Source organism: Ambystoma mexicanum, chromosome 12, assembly GCF_040938575.1.
Source record: "Ambystoma mexicanum isolate Mex_15411 chromosome 12, UKY_AmexF1_1, whole genome shotgun sequence".
Classification (NCBI taxonomy): Eukaryota; Metazoa; Chordata; class Amphibia; order Caudata; family Ambystomatidae; genus Ambystoma; species Ambystoma mexicanum.
Genome location: NC_090936.1, coordinates 495,759,145 through 495,776,054, shown reverse-complemented (window position 1 = coordinate 495,776,054; position 16,910 = coordinate 495,759,145). Strand labels below are relative to the sequence as shown.

General features: G+C 44.6%; 1 protein-coding gene across 1 annotated transcript in view; it reads left to right on the top strand.

The window, feature by feature from the left end:
- LOC138513701 (solute carrier family 23 member 1-like) overlaps positions 1-16,910 on the top strand; it is a 520,832-nt gene that overhangs the window by 78,250 nt on the left and 425,672 nt on the right. The window contains exon 2 of the mRNA XM_069628778.1: positions 1,518-1,685. Coding sequence (XP_069484879.1) covers positions 1,518-1,685 — 168 coding nt within the window. The remainder of the gene's footprint in view (positions 1-1,517; positions 1,686-16,910) is intronic.

The window sequence follows — 16,910 nt, the reverse complement described above, 5'->3', positions numbered from 1 at the left end:
CTATTTGTAATCTGTAACATAATACCCCCACCCCCCTGCGGTCAATTGGTCTGACATGGTCTGTGGGAACATTTCCCCTTTTCTTTCACACATTCACCTGTACATGTCATTGTTTTTGTGAATATTGTGGTGTATTTATTTTATTGATCATTTGTAAGGCGCTTTATACAACGGAATTGTGTGTTCACAGTGTAGTCCTTGCAGTCCTGGCTGTTGCCTTTAATTTGAATATTCTGGCCTTACTGTGAAATTCCCAAGCTAGTAAACTATTCCACATTATCATATCCCGTAAACTAAGCGTCCTAAAACTGATTCATGTATTGTGAGGTAGGTCGATTCCTGACGTTTCAGAGCTAGATGTTATTCACCCATCGGCATCACACTTGATTAGTAGAGATGGTAGGAGGCCATATTCCCTCTCTGCTTATCTCCTGTAGCCAATCAAAAAATGTCAATTACTAATGAAACTGAAGCCTTAACTTTCACTAGTCAGTCGTGATCCGAAGCTATTTTATGTATATATTCCATGGAATATCTTCTGGTGAGGGGCCATTAAGTTTACAACACAAAGCCCAAAATACTCGAGTTAAAATGACGATGCAACCTTCCTTCGCCCCGCCATTCCAAGCCAATGCACTGTGCATGATATCCGAGTAATTCACTAATGACATAATTGATTCTGGTAACTGTAGACCCGCCATATGTAACCCAGTATGAGAGGAGACGCTGTGGCTTCTTTTTAAGGACCACGGAAAGTTAATGTATATTAGTTGCAGCGTATTAAATCTTGATAAATGGGTGATCTATCCTTAAGCCAGCTTTGGGGGGAGGGCATGGTATTTACTTGGACACAAAGGCCAGGGCTTACATGACCCCTCTGTGCCTTTACTCGTAGCATTGCCTTGGAGAAATCCGGATCCCTTTAAATTTGTGTGCAGATGGTACTCTTGGAAATGTGCTACTGAGATGCCTTCAAAGAGGTCCCAAAGGCTTATCTTCCCACCCCTCCTCTCCCTCAATCTGGCTGTGCCCTAAAGCAATTAAAGGTTTCAATTGAGGCACAATGATTTCTGTTGCGCACACACACATACTCTGTCACAGATGGCCTTAGTAATTCTGACTTGCAAGGAAGTTCCAAGAGTCTTATTGAAGTGCAGCGTAAGGTCTTGACTGTTCAATTAAGTGTAGAGACATGCACATGGTTGAATCCGAGGCACTAACTGGAGAAGAAGTTTGGGAAGTGGCGCTACGGCCCTCTCTTTCTCTCGTCTCCTGGGCTCTCTTTTCTCTCACCCAGACATTTTAACAAATTTATGGAGACTGTTATCAACTGTTATCAAACGATATTGGAGTTATGCAAGTGGATCTTAACATGTTAGATTCTCACCATTTGCCCAAAGTATAAAATGGATACAAACAGTGTTGCATCCTTATATCGGCAATCTGAGATGCTAGCCTGTTCACTTGTCCATTGGTGCCCCACATGTCTGATTAAAATCACCTTTTTTTCTTTGCAGATAGAAGATGATACTCATTATTGTGTCATCACGAAATCAAGCCCTGAGGGTAACCAGACTACCAAAAAGGGCAAGCAGAAACCATACCATGACAATGACCTGAACAGGCTGGCCTATACTGTGACTGATGTACCGCCTTGGTACCTCTGCATCTTCTTGGGTATTCAGGTGAGAAAAGTGGTGAGGCCAGAGAGGGTGGGTTGGTTAAATATGGTAAATGCTGCAACCGATGCGCTGGTATGCTGAGCATTAAGACAATATTGTGTGGGGGCGGGGGGCTTCTGGCAAGTAATGGACTTGTGGCCACCATGAGGTTTGTGCAGCTGAAACCACTTAAAAGGAGGGGTGTGTAAAGTTTGTTGTATCCCCTCATTCGCTGGTTTAATTATGCAAAGTTCCTGACTTTGATCCATGCAAATTTGTGAAGGTTTTGTTTTGTTTTTTCTTCATACTACACAAACAGTCAACCGTTTTTGCCTACATCATTTCTTTATCAACCCAAATTTCTTGCCAGTTCTCATTGAGGCAAAACAAATTGCACTCTTCTGTGTTTGTGTCAAACCTGAGGGGTTTGACACAGCCACGCTTGGCACAGCTGCACTTGACATATTTGATAGTAACATGCTAATTTGTATACCTTGTATCCAGTTCCTCCCATGCAGATTGTAAAAGTCCTTTGTCTCTGACAACCCAATTCTCATGCCTACTCGGGCTACCTCGTACCAGCACTAGCACAGTCAATGACCTTCATGTCTCCTGTGCTCTTCCTCGTCCTAGTACTTTTAGCTTTGTTTATCTTTGGTGTTACAACAGTATATATGTCTACTTTCAATAAAGCAGTTCTGAACAGTGGTAAGGCCTAGGGGATGTTGGGGAGTGACAACATTCAATGGGCTGTACCCCAGGTAATCGTCCCTGTCCCCAGAGGGGGAGTCCCTCACTATGAGGACCTCCTGCATTAAACCACTGCTAAGGGGACTATTGGGTAGCAGCCGCACTTCCCTAGCCTCATGAGAAAGGGCTCCCCCTTGGGGAGAAGTGACGACACCTTGTGAACAGTCACAGAAGTCACAAGAGATGTAAAACAGGAACTGGAAGCGATATACTTTGTAGTCTGCTGCCTGCAGTGCAGAGCCTGCTGATCTGTCATCCTTTTTTTACCATGAAGTAATTGGTTTGTGAGAAATAACTTCAGCAAATCATGTTTTTCGAGAATATTTTTGCACATTCACTTTCTTGGTTCATCAGTTATAAATTAGGTGAATTTGAATTCGGTTTTTGGTTTCAGATGTTAATAGAAGTAAAAAAACACTATTGTGCTAATAATTGCATGTGTACTTGAATGCATCCAAATCACGATTTGAGGGCATTTAACAGCATCTGTGAATAATTTCACAAAGTAATTGTTTTCAAAGCGTTCAAGCAGTGCATCAACCCGCTACTTAACCCTGCCATACCACACTCAATAGAAAAATCCACTGCCTTCAACACCTTGCTTGACAAAATCAGCCAGACTCACCAGCACATAAACCCCCCCAGCTCTGCAACCACAGACCCACCTCTCGTCCCTCCTCGCAAAATCTCCCAACCCTGTACAAAATTCAAGACCCTCTTGACAGAGGGACTGGTAGAAACCCTGGCCGTCCTCAGAGCCACATTGTAGACAGATGACATCCTCCCAGCATCCATCCTCGAGACCCTCCCTGCAGAAGTTCTCCTTCCCGACCTGGAGATCATCAACAGCTTCCCAATTAAAGGCACCTTCCCATCGACCCTACAAACAATACAAATCCTCCCTCCACTAAAGAAACCCTCTCTGTATCCCAACAACCTAACTAACTATCGCCCCATCACCCATCTTGCCTTCCTAGGTAAGATCATTGAGAAAGCGGTAGCTGCACAACTGCAGGAACACATCGACACTGACAATCTCCTCCAAACCTACCAATCCAGATTCAGATGCAGCACTGAGACAGCAACCATATAGGTGGTTGATGATGCCCTCAACATCTTTGACGACGGTCACCCCTGTCTTCTGATTCTACTTGACCTCTCGGGCACATTCGACACAGTAGACCACCAGGCAGTTACGGACACCCTACATTGGCACATTGCAATCAGTAACCTTGTCCTATGCTGGTTCAAGTCCTACCTCGCCAACTGCAAGCAGTTTGTTCATATGGACTCCTCTAGATCGCCAATGCTACCCGTCACCTGTGGAGTCCCACAGGGTTCCATCCTCTTCCCAGTGATCTTCAATTTATACATGGAGCCGCTGGGAGCCCTCCTAGCCGCACACACCATCCACATCCACCAATACACCGACAACACACACAGCTATACCTCAAGATGGACTCCATTAAGGACATCCGTAGGCTCAAAACCTGCCTCTCGCTTATCGAGTCTTGGATTTCCATTGCATACTTGAAGCTCAACCCCTCCAAGACTGAATTCCTACTCCTCACCAACAGCACCGAACAAACAGACATACAGACCTGGCCATCAACCATGAACTCTGAGGGCTTTGCACCCAAGCTCACCTCCTGCACCAAGTCCCTTGAGTTCCATATTGAGAAACACCTCTCCTTCAAGACATGCATAGCTAAGAAACCTCACAGCTTGGTATCAGATCTCCCGCCTGTGAAAGAGTCAAGCTCTTCCTTCCTCCGGACAGCTTTAGAACCACCATTCAAGCACTGTTACTATCCTACCTTGACAGAGGCACTGCAATCCTTGAAGGCCTCCTGTCATCCTCCCTTGTGCCCCTGAGAAGTGTCCTGCACGCCTCATCAAGGGTCTATGGAGATACAACCACATTACCCCGGCCCTCATCTACCTTCATTGGCTCCCACAAATCATTTTCAAGTCTTGCTGCATCATCTATAAGACAGTCGCCCTCAAGTCACCCAGCTATCTCATAGAGAAACTCTACATCTCCGGTGGACAGCGCACCACCAGAAGCTAGGACACGTGTAGACTTGACATCCGCCGTTGTGAAAAGGAAAGGACCAGAAAACCAGCCTTCTCTACCTATGCCACAAGACTATGGAACCTCCTCCCCGTCTGCATCAGACTTGCCCCCACGCTCCTACAATTCAGAAAAGAACTCTAGACCCACCTCTTCAAGGAAGCTCTCCTCCTCAACAGCTAGGCCATCATTTCGCCCCTACCCCACCTGATGCGCTAGACACCGTCTGTACCTCTCGTCCACACCACCCAGAACAGCTGTACCTCTTCTTTGTCGCCCTCTGTATCCTACCCACTACTGTATATCTGTTCTGTTGTTACCACTGAAAAGCACTCTGTTAGGCATCTGTAATGTTGTACACCTCTGTAAAGCGCTCCGTTATGTATCTGTATTGGTGTATACCTCTGTAAAGCAATCCTTAGGTTTTTTTCCCCTTTTTGGAACCATAATGTATTACCTGCGTCAAATTCTGGCTGAGTGAAACACCTGGTATTATCTCTCTACCATTGTAAACAGCATTTTCTTACTGCAAATAATTTGCAAACGACCCGTGCCACTGGTCACATTAAATGTATTTGGGTAGACTACATGTTATTTTCACATAAAGGGTGGTAGAAACATTACATTTCAAAGGGGGTAGGAGGCATTTGTTTAAAATTTCAACTCAAAAACACAAGGTGAGAATGTTAATGTTTTCAGGATTTTTGAAGGTTCCCATGTCTTGCGTCTGTAAAATGAGTTCTATAAACACTTGTTGAGTAAACCTTGACTTACCCTAACCTCATCATGGTTTGACCATATTACAATATATTCCTACACTGCAGTATGTCAAGATTATTCCTATTTTCTTTAGCACAGCCTACTACATGTTTGCCAAATCCCATTATGCTCCCAATGGCAAAATCCCTGCATATTTCAAGTTTGCACAGTAAAACTATCATTCTAGTTTGAAAATCCACTAAATCACAGTTTGCTCAAACATCAAATTTTCTTATTTTTCAGAATTCCAGTATAACCCAATTTATAAAATCCCAGACTCACATTTTACAATCCCAGATTAATGATAGGATTTGTAAACTAGAAATGTCGAACAGTTTTACAATTTTAGCGTAGGCTTTATTTGAAAAATTCTAGGATACTATCTACTCCATTTTGCAAAATGCCAAAATAAATCTAGTTCACAAACCTTGTATTTTTCTACCTTGCAGAAACCCAAACCAGTTTCACTGTGACAATCCCAGCAGGTCCTTACTGAGCATATTATCGAAGTATACACAAATCTGGTATACCCCACTTGTGCACTATGAGGAGGTTTTTAGGTTGGCAACCGCAGTATACTCTAGCTTAATCGCTGCTTGTATATGTAAAGTTTGCACAATGTCTGTTTATTCATGGTTTGCACATTCACAGTTCTGCAGTCTAGTTTGCAGAAACCAAAGATAATGTCCAGTCTGGACAGCCTACTAATTGTGCATTCATAGCATGTGTACTGTTTGACACTTCCAGCTTTCATAATCCCAACCAACGCAGTTTATGCAATCTCAGTATATGTACAGTGTTCACAATTTCAATATAACTCATTTCACAATCCCAGTTTACTTCCAGTTTTAAAACCCCATTATCCTCCGTTTTGGCAATTGCACCCAATCTGCCCATGAATAGCAACCAGTGGAAAAACACTACCTGGGCAGCTAAAACGGGTTCCAACAAGTATCCCTTTATTCCATGGAATATTGTAGCATACCGTGTCATGGTGTTGCATCTCATCAAACTGAGGCATGATTTTTAATGTGCCTTGGAGATTGAAAGACAAAGTAGTACTGATAAGGAAATCAAGTGTAACCATCTATGTTGTTGGTGCCTAAAACTATTAGATATCCATGTAGCCCTAACGTTCCCTAGTGTATTGCCGTCAAATCAACCTACCCACAATCTGTCAGGAGGGATAGGGCAGGCATGTACACATTGTGCTGTTGGAAGCACATCAGAAATGAGAAGCCATCTGCAGAGTTATAATACAGGAGAGGTTTGGTTCAAAGGGCTACAAATTCCCTCCATTGTATAAACTATTGCTTAAACCGGAACTGTGTGCCACAAGGGCTCCAGTATGTGCTCACTAGAATATATCAATCGGACCAATGGCTAAGCGGCAGGTTATTAACATCCCATGCCTCTGCAAGATACAAGAGGCAGAAATTCTCTGGGGCCACTTGCTAGTTTAGTTTCACCAGTAATAAAAAAAGAAAAGTCAAAACTGTGTTTAAAAAACATAAGAGGGACGGAACCAATTCTTAAATTGGGCAAGCTTGTAAAGTAGAGTTCTAGCTGGAAATAAATGATGAGTTCCATCTGTATCTCTATGGAGGTGGAATACTCTTTACAAACCCTACTACTTTTAAAACTCCACATACATTGGATTGGAATGTGTTTTGACACTTTCAGAAGCTTTCCTGTTTAATCTTCTAGATAGCAATGAACTAGGTCGATCACATCAATTGACAATATAATTGTAAAACCATGTACTGAAGCTATCTCTAATCTGCATATTATCCAATATGCCTCTGATGGACTTCTCAAGTTTACAATCCACTTTTATCATCCGAGAAGCTGCGGGAGCCACAGCATATGGAAATCATGTGATCATCCTTGTGGCTTGTAAGCATTGTACATGATTGTGTAACTTTGAGCTAATCTTAATGGCAATTCTCAGCTGTTCGCAAGATTGTATTTCGCCACATCAAAATAATTCAGTCTAAATACCACATGTCTTCTGTACCCATACATAACACAAATGTAATTAATTTTGCTAGACATTTACTTCAGGGCATAGTTTAAATATTTTTGATGGTCCACCCATCTCTGTAGAGTGCTCTTCACAAAATAATCTGAGATCCCTTTGGCTCAAAACTCCTGTTTGGCTTTTCAACTGAAAATATCTTTAATTTAGCTAGGAACACTGGCACAGTCGTGACTCTGCAGCAATTCTCATTTTAGGAGCAGCGAGCCACCATCTGGTAGAGAGTCAGAAGCACATTTTAAGCGGTAGTCTACAATCATACTGGCAGCCTATGGTTTGGGCAGGTGTTCCATTTGTTGTGCCTTTATTGGTTGATTGAAACCTGCAGTCTTTGATAACCTTCAGATCACCCCTTTCTCTGAAATGTAGGACCCATTCACTTATAAATGTTTTGGTATCTGCCCTCATACTGCCAGCAGATAAATGCCCAAAACGATTACATGTTGACCGGGTTGGGTTTGTTCTTCATTCTTTTGATAACCATTCAAATGTGATGGACTGGTCTACTGGTTTCGAGTTCATCCACTGGCAAGGCCACCTTCAGAACCTCCATGCCCAGCTTTTGGATGGTTCTAAATAAATGATCCTGGCATCTGAAAAAAAACAATTAACATGCTAAACGTGGTGTTTCATTGGAAAAAGCAGCATGGGCTGTTTTTTCAACAGTGTATATATAGGGTTCGAGTGCGGGCCACACCCGAGGGAGATCATCCCTTTTGCTATCTATGCGTGCTCTGGTAAAATGATTCATGCCCTTGTGTACCCTTCATTCTGTAATCCTTTGCAGTTATCTTATAATTAAATGAGAACATACTCTTATGGGGCAAATTTACTAAGCTGTAAGTATGTCTTGTATCTGAAAAAAGGTGCAACATCTGCCAGGGTAAGCTACGCCAATGCACAAATAGGGTTTACATCTGTTTAATTGGAGGCATAAAGTTGACTGTTAAACTACCATCCTGGAGGCTCTTCTGCCGCCACAGTTGGGTGAAATGGGAACGCCAGGGGTATGACCTGGCTTTTGAGGGTATGTAGGTGTGCATTACACATACCCACAAGGTGTATGTTTAGTGGAATTCACTAACATTTTTAGAAATTGACAAAATCTATCACCTGCATCCTAAATTACACCTGGAAAATGATGGTGCAACTGTGTTTTGAAATTTGAGGGTGGAAGTTTGTGGGTTGTTCACTTATGCTAGTAAATATTTCTACTGCGCTCATCTCCAACGTAGTGGTTTAACAGTGCTGACCTTGTCCGTCAAGTGGCGTATTTTGACCCTGCCAGGCTGCCAGCAGGCCTTGGTCTGTGGATATAAAAGAAGGGTTGGGGGAGAGGATGTGATGTGAACTGGGGATTGGCCAAAGGACGAACAACTTGGTGGGGGGGACAAACGCATGAGGCGATGAGGAGTAATGAAGGTTGTGTTAGCAGGGATGTGCGTTTCTTAAAGGTGTCTGGTTATTGGTAGCAAAGAGAGAAAGTTTAAGGCACGTGCAGTCAATTTTACAATGAAGACTGAACTGTGATGGATATGTCAAGACCAGACAATACCTGGTTCTAAATATGGCTGGTGTGTGTTTGAGTGATGGATGTGTGAGGTGCTCAAGTGGGCTTAGTAATGTGGGGCTTTCAACAACTTAGCTTGTAACAAACACCTGGTATCGAGGAGAAGCCAGGTTTCCCAAGTCAGCTGACATGTCGGCTCCAAGAATTGGACGTGCCTTGATAAAGGCACGAGGAAAACGAGAGTGATGTGATGGGGAGGAGCAGAAGGAGAGACTATTGCCTTGAATCCAGTAATACATTATAAACTGGTCATAACAACAGAAAAGAACCATGCAAAGTGCATGGAGAGCTGACTGTACACAATACAGATTTCAGGGCCTATAATGCTAAAAAATGCTGATATCAATTGAAAGGAGTGAAATAGACTAGTGGTACACAGACCTAGAGGGTGGTGCAATGCTCCACAGCACAATACAGGATGAGGTCTTCACTCTCATGCTGTAAAACAGCATATAGCCTTGACAGGTGTAATAAAAAGGTTGTGGTCTGGGCAACTGCAAAGACCCTGCAGCGACCAAGCCCACCAAATCGTTCTGGACTCATTAGCATCCGTAACCATCTATGAGGGGGTATTGGATTTGTACAATATTGATTTCCCGTGTCTGGCCAAGATTTCAACCTGTGGCTGCTGAAAACATTGAAAGGAATCTTATGGGCAAGTTGAATTAATTGAACATTGTCCTTCACTGCAATGGTATGTGGAACTGGTTGTGACGGCCTCTGGTATACCTCTGTTGGTCTTTTCGTGCAAGACATTCTCCAGTGATATAGGGTCATGTCCAGGTATTGCAAAAGCCTGTCTTCCAGGTCTCCGTGGTGTGTGAAGACTCTCCGCAACATGCAGTGTTTCTCCCAAGTTTTCCTTCAGGCCTACTTGATATGCTGAAATTGGGTCCCAGTACTGGATGAGGTGCAGGTAGCAACATCTAAAGAAATCGAAGTACAGGTAAGGTGGTTGTGGAAACTGAATACTGCAGCCAGCAGGTTTGACAATGGAGTACTCTGCAGTACACAATGTAATGTTCTGGATTCCTTGCGTGACCTGTGAAGCAGTCGAAGGCCAATGTCCAAGGCTACAGCAGGAGCTCTCTGCTGCTCCGCTGCACCTTCTGAATGCAACCTGCCCTCAGGATCTCCCACTCCACATTGGAAGCACCCACTGTATAACGTTGGAAAAGCACAGCTGTGCATGTACTAAGATGGCCGCCGGGGATTCCACAATCGCTGACAAAATACTGCCTGCACAGATGACTGTTAGGCAGAGTTTGTATGCAGTACCCTTGGGGACCACTACACACAGCTAAGACTACAGGTGTAAGCAAAACCAACCTTTGGTATACGTCTGTTCTACACAGTTTTTGGTAGCAGAGCTGAGCAGCCAAGCTTATCTCAAGAGGGAATGTGAGCTGTAATGATGTTACACAGAGGTCTACAATCACAGGTGTTCAAATAATCTCTTACACTCAAGGTTTCTTGGTTAAACACTTATTAATGTATTCAACAGTCAGTTATAAAACATTCACTAGAAGGAGGCAGTTAAGTCTCTTACACAAGTATACTTCAGTATTATATACACTTTAAGTTTCTGAGGCATTCAGACTACTTTGAAGGACGAGCAAAAAGGCATTCAGAATACTTTGAATTAGGAGCAAAAAAGCATAGGTTATTTAGAACATGAAAGGTTACAAGTTATTCTTAGACAGTGCAAATATTTAGAGTTCACCAAAAGAGTCAATTCAATTCAATAGGTTAGGCCAAAGTCAATGGGCTAAAGTCTTGGATAGGATAAAGCCGTTCTGGTATTGAAACGGAAAAGTCACGGCACAAGTTCTTAGAAGTGGTTAGTAGCAAGAACAATGATATGCTGGATCACAAGCTGATTAGGCCTGTGAGTTGGGAAAGTTTCAAGCACTTTCACCGCGAGAGGTAAGTACTCTGTCTCGATTTACAGTACCTTTACAAATGAAGAAAAAGGTGCAGCTGATGACTTCTGTTTCTGGCAGTTCCTGCAGATCTCGCTGTTCCTGGGCCTTAGTCATGGGGACAAGAGGGAGGACGTTGGGTGACTTCTGCACTCGGACTGGTCAAAAAGCTGGCAAATCTTCGATTCCGGTAGCTGTAGTCAAGCACATAAGCTGGTGTCTCCCTCCCTGGCTCTACGGTTTCGTGCAGCACTCTGAGGAAAGTCAACCAGCTCTGAGGTGAGTATCCAGGTGGCTTACGGTTCAAGTCGATTGGTCCCACCAACGCAAAGGGAGAAGTCATCCTTGTGGGGGCTTCTCTGTCGAGATGAACTTGGCGATTCGGACCTGCAGGAGGACGTCACCGGGCAAAGCAACGGTCCAGGAGTTGCAGCAGCCGTTCTCTTCAAGCTCATCTTCGGTTTTCGTTCCAGTGGTCGACTCTGCCTTTCAAGCCAAGAAACTTGCTTTTTATCCAGTTTACTCCCATTCATTCCAGCCTAGCTGCCACTCCCCCAGTAGGGTGGCTGTCTTTGCCGGACAGTCAGCCAACCAAGCACACCAGAGTGCATTTGGTTCTCATAGGAGACTAAGCACAGGGAGTTTCAGGCACCTCCCTCACTTCCTGCCCACCCCAGACAATCGGGCGCCAGAGGCGGTCTTCAGTCCCGAAATGGCGAAAAAAGACCAGGACCTGTTTAAACAAAGGGGGCTTGGACACCATCTTGATAAACATGGCTCCCGCGATTTAACGCTACCGGTGTTCGCGGTCGGGAAAATTCATGGTAGTTTGTTGTAAAATCACTACCACCAGCCATTCTGAGAGGAAAGGGTAGCATTTGACTGCTACATGAGTATTTAGACATAGGAGATACTAAGTAACCCCTCCAGCACTCTATGTAAGATAGGGTATGCTGGGTCTAGGAATTTGGAAAGACTAGTAAAGTCAATTTCACTTTACTTTCTCTGGGAAGCAGTTCCCAGAGAAGGTATTTAAAGCTTGGGATAGCCAGAAAGGCTTCCCTGTGCCACTGCACTGAGGGTGCTGTGTGCCACAAATGAAAAGATGATGCCTATGGAGTTGTCTAAAACTCCATAACCAAATGAAACAAACAGAATTAAGAAGTTGAAAGTCCCAAAGTTTGGCGAAAGAGCTGGAGGGCTCTAAGGTGGGAGGAATTGGCGCATTTATGAGAATTCTGCCTAACAATGACCACAACCAATTGGATGATGGAAGCACATGACCAGCCAGACCTGATTCGCCGGATGGTGAAGCCGGTCTTTGGTCGAAGACTGATGTCCAAGGCTACAGCAGCAGCTCTCTGCCGCTCTCCGCTGCTTACCACTGCGGTCACACACTTTGACTGACCTTGCCATGCCTAGCACCAACATTAACTCTGGTCATACTACTATGTTCTGCTGGTGCTTTTGTTGTGGGGGACAATATTAAACTGCCTGCACGATGCCCTCGCCACTATGACTGCATATGACCAAGCACGTTCCTCCCTGCCCTAGGTTAACTGAAGCTGATGGACAGCCCAGCCCTCTAACAAGCTCTAGCCTAGTAAGGATACTAGACCAACCTGACACATTGGCACTACACACCAAGCCATCGCATCATGCCATGGTCCCGTCTATGCCACGCACAGTCGCTACTACAGCACCCTTCAAAGACTCACTAGCCTGCCAGACTCAAAATGTGCCCACTGTCCCAGTGGGATGGAACCACAGTCAGAACCTTCCGATACACCGCCTACACTTGTGAAGCACACCTCTATGGCCATTATGACCCACTCCAGTCCACGCAGACTAAGCCCACCCCTCTCAGTACCTGATACAGGAGCGCCCCTAGTCTCCTTTACAACAAATGCCCAAAACTCCTTATCGGCTCGCTTTCGCCCATACACAGCCATTAAGGGCCCTACAATGAGCTATAACCACCCAACAAGCTTATTGATGTTTAGACATGCACTGAACCAACCCTTCCATAAGACATCTAATTCCAACACAGCTGTCGCCAGCCGCTGCTACATCACTCTCAAGCTACTCTATCTTCAGTCTACTAAAGTGAGAACCCAGCTTCACCTCCTAGAGAGGAATGATAGGCTATGCACAAGAACCTCCACAACAATCCCCACCCACCTCCCAGCTCTGACTTGGAGACAAAATGAATACCTTGGGGCACGCACCCACGCTTGCTCTACTACCATTCTTGCTCACCCTTTTTAGTACCATGAGGATTCTAACACTACAAGCGCTAGCACTAATATCACTCAGCACCCCCTCCTCCCCACTGCCAGCACTGAGCCATACAATAAAATGAGCCCCAATGCCATCCCTACTTTGGATAAACACCCAAAAGCCACATGTCACCTCCATTCAGTACCACACATATCCTCCCCTCCAAACACAAACCAGCCCACATGCTTCATGCAGCCTTAATCAATGCTAGGTCCCTACCAGCACACGCTCTTGATATCAACTACCTAATCTCTAACATGAACCTAGACTTCCTAGCTATTACGGAAACCTGGCTCCACCAAGCCCCAGGCCCTGCGCTATCCCTAGCTTTACCAGAAGGAGACACCACCCTCAGATGCGGTAGAACAGACTCCCCAGGGCGCGGTGTGGCTCTCATCTGCAGGGACTCCCTCCAGATCCGACCCACTAGAACTTCCACTAAAGGCAACTGTAAATGCCTCACTGTCAAATTTGTAGCAGCACCTCCAGACTCATCACCATACATGTTATATCGCCAACCAACCTCTGCAGTTGCATCTTATAGGAGAGAATATTTAAACCCACTTCTAGAATAATACTCATTGGCAACCTTAATTTAGGCCTCCATGACACAACGATCATACAGCCACAAGTGTTGCCGATACCCTCTCTGACCTAGGCTTTAAACACATCTCCTCCCTACCCACACTAAAGGAAGAACCCTAGACAGGATAGCCGACCTAAACAACCAGATAACCATCACCTCCAACCAGCCCATCCCGTGGTCGGATCATCACGTCCTCCCTTTTAGCCTCCCATCACAGAAACCGATACCCAACATTCCCCCTCCCTGCCACCAGCATGGCCCCGTAGCACGAAGAAAATCACAAAAAACTCACTCTTTACTTCGCACCGTTGGCTAGGGAAAACATCACCACAGCAGATCCACAAATGTTAGTAGATCTCTATTCAAGCACCCTCACCAAAGCAATGGATATCTGTTGTATTCAGTGCTTGCAGATGGATGGAATGCATGCGCGTGTTAGAATGTATTGATGTCATCTAGTGACGTGCGTGTGTTCGGGGAGTTGTCAGTTGGTGAATACATGCCGGGTGGGATAAGCCGGTGTCTGTTCTCCTACATGTTAACTCATCTTGGGAACAATAAAGATGTGTAAAGTAACTTACCTGATTGCGGAACCTACTTTACTACAATATCGTCGCACCACCCCTCCCTAGAAAACCTAACCTGACAGACCACCTCAACCCATGGTTCACTGATGCCCTCTAAGCACTACACACTAAGAAAAGGCAAGCAGAAGCTATCTGGAGAACAAAATCCCTCGGAGTCCCATAAGTGTACCTACAATAAGGTTGACAAAGAATGCAAGCAGGCTATTATAAAGGTGAAAGCAGAAACCTATAATGCCAGATTAACTAAAGCAAACTCTAACTCACAAGAGTTATTTAGAATACTGAGAGAACTTGAAACCCTAAGACACCCCCTTCATCAGTAATCAAAGACGAAACTTGGTGTACCAACATCCAGAATGCCATGAAGAACACAATATGCCTTTTACAGAAATAAATTGCACTAAAACAAAGCCAAACCAACCCTAGCAATCTCCCGGCCCTGGTTGGCACGTATGCCATACCACCCTTCCTTTTCAGAGAAATCTCAGAATTGGAAACAACCAATATTATTAAAAACCTTAAACCATCAAGATGCATAGGAAACATTTACCCAGCTACAATCATAAAAGACTGCACAACAGGTCTAGCCCCCTTCATCACTATATTCATCAATGCATCATTTGCCACCATCTATTACCAACAATCCTCAAAGAACCCTGGGTCCTCCCTTTGCTAAAGAAACCTTCACTAGACCCCACAGCGCCTAACAATTACCAACCCATATCCACAGTACCCTTCCTGCTTAAGATTCTAAACAGAGCAGCCTACAACCAGATCCAATGCTATCTTGAATCTAATCACATCTTAAGAATGCGCCAATCTAGTTTCAGACCCAGCCAGAGCACCGAGTATGCGTTCTTAGACCTGAAAATACAAATTGATTCATTCAGAGACGAGGGCAAACAAGCCCTCCTCCTCCTATTAGACCTTTCAGCAGTGTTTGTTCTGGTAGACCCCAAAACCCTTTGCCACCACCTCACTTCAGCCACCAATTTCTCAACTGAAGTCGTCAGCTGTATTGCATCCTTCTTAGAAGGCAGATCAATGAGTCTTTTCCGACACAGCCAGCGCTGCACCTATCCCCATCCCTTGCGGCATAACCCAGGGCTCATGCGTATCCCCATCACTTTACAACATTTTCACAAAGCCCTTATTTGATCTGCTAGATGACTTAGGCATCTCATATACCAACCAGCTGATGACCCACAATTACGCCTACCCTTGGCAGGCTCTTATGACAAAGACTCCCTCGTGCTCAACAAAGTATATACCACCATTCAAGCATGGATGGCAGCCAATCATCTATGTATTAACAATGATAAGATGGAGATTTTGCTGGTAGGCTCACAGGCAGTGCTAAAAAAACTCACTCCGCAATTCTCAGCCTTCATGATAGACGGAACCCAGATCCCAGTCTCGGACTCGATTAAAACCTTAGGTATATACTTGGATGCATCGCTCTCCCTCAGCAACAAGTTGGCGCCATTACGACCTCATCAGCTCACACAGCTAAGCTCATTAACGCCACAAGACCATTTCTCACCACTGAAAGCTGCATGACCGTTGCCAGAGCAATCACAGGCACAAGACTGGATTATTGCAACGTCCTTTTCGCAGGAACTTCAAGACGGAACCTAAACAAACTACAAGTAATCCAGAATAACGCCCTCAGAGCAGCGCTGAACATCCCAAAAATGGAGCACATCTCAGCTGCAAGAAAACAGGCTCATTGCTCCCGATCAGGGAGATAATCATTTTCAAAACCCTTGTAATCACACAAATGCCTGAGCAAACCGCCCCACAGTACTCGTCACAAAACAATTGAAAGCGCAAAACCAAACAGGCTGGTAGGATCTCTCCATGCCTTTAAAGTAGCCATACCAAGAGTGAAAAGAGCCAATGCTCCCCCTCGGCTGCGCTAAACCAATGGAACACCCTTGTCACAGAGCTCATGAATCTTACTGGGACTTCCGCAAAGCACTGAAAACGTGCTATTTGCCTAACCCCTCATGGGACACCGACACTCGTCCACCCCTCCTTGTAATGCTGTCCATTTGTCCAAATGTGTTGAATGAAGCTCTGTATAATGTAACTGGTCTGCAACAGTGCCCTGATGCCTAAGGGCTTAGGCGCTTTACAAATAAAATAAATATATATTCGGGTAAACCAGTTTGGGTAACTAAAATGTGAGCAAGGAACAGAGTTACCATGCTACTGCCCAGACCACTTAGATAGTTACACAAGTACATGGTGGATGGAATAAGTGTAGAAGTGTGTTGGGAGAAATATTTGTGTGAGGAAAATTATTTCGAAGTCAAATTTATCTTTGTTTTGCACTTGACCAAGCAGCAGACCAACGGTGGATGTTAGAATATCGGTTTTGCAGTATAAATGGGTCTTCTTTCTAAATCGGGTGGAATTCGCACTAGAATTTTCACTTGGTGTAACTTCCACCTGAAATCACAATGTCTTGGTTGGGGGGGCAGTCGGGGGAGTTGGCGGGCGTGGGGGTGGAATACTGCTTTTCCGTGTATGTTTTTGGTTGAAAATTAGCAAGTGTAACTGTTGCAAAAAAGGTGTAATTTGTGTAGTGATCTGTTGGATGAAATGACTACTGCTCTGCAGGAGTACCGGGATGAGTGTTGGTTTCTAAACCCCTACTCTGCCCCCTGTGATGAATCAC